The sequence below is a fragment of the Centruroides sculpturatus genome, unplaced genomic scaffold (genome assembly GCF_000671375.1).
Source record: "Centruroides sculpturatus isolate CEXI.00-Female unplaced genomic scaffold, Cexi_2.0 scaffold3106, whole genome shotgun sequence".
Taxonomy (NCBI): Eukaryota; Metazoa; Arthropoda; class Arachnida; order Scorpiones; family Buthidae; genus Centruroides; species Centruroides sculpturatus.
Genome location: NW_019387523.1, coordinates 7,321 through 13,560, shown reverse-complemented (window position 1 = coordinate 13,560; position 6,240 = coordinate 7,321). Strand labels below are relative to the sequence as shown.

Here is a 6,240-nt window from a genome sequence, read left to right as displayed (position 1 = left end):
TATTACTAGTAGTTTGTTAATATATTTATTTTAATAAAATTACTTAAATTTTTAAATACATTAATAAAAGATGATACTATATTACAGATTCCAAACAGATTTTGATCTTGTGCAATGTTTAGGTAGAGGAGGTTTTGGAGTGGTATATGAAGCTAGAAATAAAATTGATGACTGTTCATATGCCATTAAAAGAATCGCCTTGCCAAACAGGTTTGTTTATAATAAAAATTAATAATTATTTATATAATAAAAGGAATAATTTGATCTACAAATATACCATGTTTCCTCAATTCTAATGCTTGATCAAATCTAATGCACATCTAATTTTCAAGATATCAAAATTCAAAAAAGTTAGCTTGTGAATGTAATACATGCCCTAATATAGAAAATGCAGCTGCAAAAGTTTAATGTATTTAAACAGTAATAGATGCTTTTTTTTGCAAGCCCATTATGGGTTCAGCCAGGCCGACAATGGGGCAGCCGGGTGGTGAGGGACAGGGCCCAACATATCTGAATGGACCACCCCCAAAAAATTCCTGGGGATTATTTGACCTGTTCGGATTCAATCCCCCAAAGCAGAAGGCTGCTCAGCCATCTGGCCACTAAATCTAATAGTTATCCAAGTTCCATTAAGTTAATTAACATATCTGTGAAAAACTGTTAGATTACCCATCTATGGCCAAGTGGCTAAAACCACTGAACAATGGTAGTTAGTCATGTTTGTGCCGGCTCTACATATCAGTCTGTAGTTATTTATAAATAATTTAATTATTAGGGAAAAAAGGAATGAACAGAAATTTTTTATAGAAACTTGAGGGTATGTTGTTAATTTCCTGCAAATCTCTAACTTTTTAATACAGAATAAAAAGTCAAGTTAATATTAATGTACCATTGTAATATTAATAAAACAANTAGATTACCCATCTATGGCCAAGTGGCTAAAACCACTGAACAATGGTAGTTAGTCATGTTTGTGCCTGATCAGAGGCTGCTTACATGAAGTTTTCCAGGTTTTCTTCACATATCTAACACCTAAAAAAAAGGGCCAGTTTCCCATAGAAAGTCCTCCCGGTGGATATATCCTATCAGCAGATCACCCTTAAAAAATCTGATTGGTTAGTGATAAACTAGATCTCTCTTGCCTAAACTTATGTTTTAAAGTTATTTCATACAATAAAGTTAATTATATTGTACTTAGCATAGATTTATAAACTGTCAATTATAGTTTAGTAACTCTTACAGATATGTTTTTTTAATAATTCTCTAGAGATGATGCTCAAGAAAAGGTTAGACGTGAAGTAAAAGCATTAGCAAAGTTAGATCATACCCATATAGTAAGATATTTCCATACTTGGTTAGAATATCCCCCATCAGGTTGGCAAGAAGAAAAAGATAAGGAATGTGAAAGCAGGTAGGAATTTTTGTGAGAATATAAAAAATATATATATTATTTTATTTGGAATAAATTGTTCTGATAGTCATTGAATTTTTTCAGTGAAACTCAGTCTACTTCTCATGTTTCTGCTAGTCCAATGATAAAATTGAAGAAATCCATAAATCCATTAAAATTGTCAGAAGTAAATGTAGAAAAGAGTTTAGGTTTTAAACCAAATACAAATTCAGATAATTCTTCCATATCAGTCTCCTTTAACAATTCTCATTCTAATAGTAACTTTAAAAATACAAATTCAGATCAGTCATTTGAAATAGTTTTTCAAAATTCAGACAAAAGATATGAAGTGAATTTAGATGAAAAGTCTTTATCAAAAACAAGTTCTGAAGAAAATATTGGTCCTATTAAAATTCCATTTCAACGATATAAGGATGACAATGATAATACTGATGACTTATCAGTGGAATTTAAAGATTCAGGATGTGCAGATAATTCAGATGGCAAAGAAGAGAGAACATTCCTTAAAAAAGAGAGTTCAAATTACAGAAATGAATATTCTAAAATTACTTCCAAAGATAAAGAAAATAATGAACAAATTCCTATTCGTCCTGATAAATTGGATATAACTAAAAATATATCTTGTAATATTCCTAAAGTATACTTATATATTCAGGTAAGAAATTAGTAAATTCAAATGTGATTTTCTTTAGAAATTTTATATTGTATTATATTAGTAGTAATAAAAAATAATTTTCTACATATTTCTTTTTTACATTTCATAGTATGATTTATTTTTCATCTTGTTTTTGTTTTGTCATTCCGGTATAAAATTTTTTATCTTAATAAAAAAAATTCATTGTTTTTAGGATACAATTAAAAGAAATTTCTTTTTATTAAAATAATTTTTGTAGATGCAGTTATGCCAAAAACAAACATTGAAGGATTGGTTAAACAACACTCTTCAGAGGGAGAGAGAACAAGTTTTAGATATTTTTGATCAGATTGTAAGTGCTGTGGAGTACGTTCATGAGCGTGGTTTGATGCATAGAGATTTAAAGGTAAATTTAAACATTAACATTTATTAATGCTTCAAAACTTATTTAAAATATATAAATACAAATTTTTATTTTTAAAAGAAAAGGTTAAATGAAAATTTTTTAGTTTAAAACAGGAGCTTTAACTGATTTTGTTAAAAAAAAGTAGTTAAATGTTTTCATATTTTCTGTCATTGTGTTTGAGCAAACTTCCTCTCTATCTAGATTAAAAATTTATTTTTACATGTCTTAATTGCTAAGAAAAGTCTTTTTATAGTTTTTTTGTGCATCTGTTTTGTTTACAAAGTAAAACCATTTAAATTATTTACAATGCACAGATTTTAAAGAATTTCAAATAAAATTCATGTGAAATTTTGACTTATAAAGGCAGTCTGTGACTTTTGACCTTAATGCATTCCTAAAACAGTAAATTTGCATGTTATGGAAAGTGTTCTGTTTCTGGGGATCTAAAATCAAAAATTATAAAATTTCTTAAGATAAGAAAGTTTGGTTTTCTTATAGTGAATACATAACAATACATAAAACTTTGATGTTTTAATTAAAGTTTTAATTAAACAAACAATAAATTAATTTTCATAAATAATTTTGATACTAAAACTACTTAAATTAAAACTGGCAGAAAGCACTATTGAATGATAGCACAGTTCAAATTGTGTATGAGAAATGTATTAAAGAGCAAGCTGTCCAAGAATCAAAGATCTCTTGTTTGTGTGACATACATACATACAATGCACACATACATACAAAGTATATATAATATTCCTAATGTAAAATTTCATGGTCTTCTACATTCTGTTTTACTACGGATTGTGATTGAAATGTTGCCCGTGCATATTGAATGCACATTGCATTTGACATTAACATATTGTAACTGAAAATGTCATTTATTTCAGAAACAGTCGATTTACATATCTATATTTATGTTATTTTGTTGAGTCAAAATAAATAAATAAAAAAGCTTTTCATCTTTAAAACTTTCGTAAAACTTCTTAAATACTCTATCTAAATTTATTGTTTCATAAAGTAAATGAGAAATTTTTCTATTAAAATAGTTGCAACTGTCATTGATTCAATTTATAAATATTAGATATGTAATTTATTGTCTTGTGTTGATTTAGAAAATAACTTGCTTAAATAATTAGAATTAAAAATAAATTTTATTTTGTCTTACATGCCAAATTTTAAAAAATTACCTAAATAATTTTAATTTCAAAATTCTTAATAGATTACTTTTATTCACAGCCTTCCAATATTTTTTTTTCACTTGATGGATTAGTGAAAGTAGGAGACTTTGGGTTGGTTACAGCAATGACTGAAAGTGACCTGCATACTCCAGCAGGAAAATTCTCAGAAGGTGATACACTTTCAACACATCATACTAATAATGTAGGCACTCAACTTTACATGAGTCCAGAACAGGTATGTTGTTAATTTCCTGCAAATCTCTAACTTTTTAATACAGAATAAAAAGTCAAGTTAATATTAATGTACCATTGTAATATTAATAAAACAATCAAAGCATTTATCAAAAATAAAATATTTTTTTCCAACAGTTAAAACTTTCTACAATGACAAATTTATTTAAAACATGTGAAAAAGAAGCAATAAATGTTAGTTTTTATTCTTCTATAATAAAATTATATTTTCAATGGAATATACTTTTATTTTAAACTATTATACTTGTCTAACAAAACTGGCAACTCTAAATAGTTGTGGATAAATAACATGCAAGCATATTTTAAAGAAATTGGCATTATATTTATTTTTGAATACCGATATCAAAATACGACATATAAATATGATACTGAAATAGTTAATATTTAAACTTATACATAACTAATTCATGTGATATGAGTGATAGAACACTCCCTAGAAAGTTAAAAAGCAAAATATCAATACTTCATTTTTACTGTCAATTACAGGATAAAATTAATTATACTAAAGTAAAATATATACCCTTAAGCCCATAAGTTTTCTCAGACATTTGGTAGTCATACAATGTCTAAAGCAGATAACTGAATACTTGAAATAACTGTCATGACAACTAAACATAACATTTAGACATGGTAAATGAAGCTGCTTGGCTTCTATTTATGAATATTTGGATTCCATAGACATCAGTTATTACTCTGTGATCTTATGCTATACAAAAAGATTTTTATATAGTAATTGCTTCCATCATCATGAAATTTGGATTGAAAAATCAGTCATTCTGGTAGAGAACTGGAAGTTTATATTTTCAAAAATAAGGAGTATTTATAAACAGGGTTCCTACGCACCTGGAAAATCAGGGATTTTCATTAGTGTTTGGAAAAAGTCAGGGAAAGTCAGGGAATTTGTCGAAAATTGTCAAAAAGTCAGGGAATTTGTCAAAAATTGTCAAAAAGTCAGGGAGTTTGTCTCCTTAACTGCATTGTTGATCTCATTTGCTGAATATGGATGACCAATCACAGCCATCTGCATCCGGCATGTATGCAGTTTACGGACTATGGCTGTTGGAAAGGTTTTCTTCCATAAAATTAATTGATTCTAGACTAATTTGACTCAACATTTCCAAACTATGTATAATTTTTTGGGAATAATCCATATAAACTATGCTATAAACAAAAATTTGTAGGATTATTTACCGAGTGGGCATCGTTGAACACACTCGTGTTCAACGATGCCATTGCTTAAACTTGTTTTCATCATGGAGCGGTGCATTGAATGGCACCCGTGCGCTTCCTGATAAATTATTTTTTTTTTGCAAAAAATTTGCTGAACTTTGGAGACATCATTAATATAAATATAATTTTTATGGACGTTAAATAATAAATGGTTTTTAGTAGGTCTGTTGCTCGTTTAAACTCAACGGTTTGTACAATATCCGCTATTGGTCTAGATTCGACCAATCCTGTCACAACACGAGTCGGTGATGACATTTTACTGAATTATATGAGTCTCTTTTAGTGTGTTTATACAAATATGGTCGCAATTTTTTCACCATCATATAGGAATCTGAACTATATGAACCCGTTTTATAGGGGGGTCTACTGTACTGTATGTGGATTTGAAACAAAATAGTATATTAACTTCTAGATAAATTAATTCTTAACATAGAGAGGTATTTTGATTTTAATGATTTGATTTTTAATTAGCTTGTACACTATTTTATAAGTTAAAACTTGTAAACAGAGACATTTTAAATTTATATATTTCTATAAATTAACACAATTATATGGTGAAAAGATCATTTTTAAAAATATTATCTTTAAAATTACAGTTTGATTTGTTTTTGGGTTCTGTTTTGTCTCTTCAGTACTTCAAATTTATTTAAAATTTCACACATTCATTAGAAAAACTATTTAGAGGGAATTTTCAAATATTATTTTCAGTGTGTTAATTTTTAATTTGCATAATAGCATGTGTGTTGATTTTATATATACATTTATGCTTTTTCATTTATTTCAGATTGCAGGAAAATCATATAGCCACAAAGTGGATATTTTTTCATTAGGTTTAATTCTATTTGAATTACTTTTTCCTCTGAAAACTTATATGGAGAGAGTTCAGGTAATAAATTTATTATTATTTTGATATGTTTAAGTGTACAAAAAATATTTCTTATTAAATTAGTTAATACAGTAGAAGTTCATTAATCCAGTATCTATAGGACCAAGTGGGACAGGATTATCAAAAATCATGGATTACCAGATGTGTATTTTTGTAAAATTAAATGTTATATAAAATAAAAACATTGCAGACATTGCTGTACACTTTGTATCAGTGCACACTGCTGTGTACTTTCCATTT

At 27.6% G+C, this 6,240-nt stretch overlaps 1 protein-coding gene across 1 annotated transcript; it reads left to right on the top strand.

The window, feature by feature from the left end:
- The first annotated feature begins 1,276 nt into the window (after nt 1-1,276).
- Nucleotides 1,277-6,240, top strand: LOC111616468 (eukaryotic translation initiation factor 2-alpha kinase 3-like). The gene is made up of 6 exons (XM_023357874.1): nt 1,277-1,411; nt 1,496-2,066; nt 2,305-2,451; nt 3,691-3,867; nt 5,899-6,000; nt 6,064-6,240. The coding sequence occupies exons 2-6, from the start codon at nt 1,533-1,535 to the stop codon at nt 6,073-6,075; spliced, it is 972 nt and encodes a 323-aa protein (XP_023213642.1). The 5' UTR covers nt 1,277-1,411; nt 1,496-1,532; the 3' UTR covers nt 6,076-6,240.

Excerpts from the sequence above, each read along its gene's own strand:
- LOC111616468 (XM_023357874.1), top strand. The coding sequence starts at position 1,533 with ATGATAAAATTGAAGAAATCCATAAATCCATTAAAATTGTCAGAAGTA. Across the intron at positions 2,067-2,304 it reads AAGTATACTTATATATTCAG|ATGCAGTTATGCCAAAAACA; the intron begins GTAAGAAATTAG and ends TAATTTTTGTAG. Across the intron at positions 3,868-5,898 it reads TTTACATGAGTCCAGAACAG|ATTGCAGGAAAATCATATAG; the intron begins GTATGTTGTTAA and ends CATTTATTTCAG.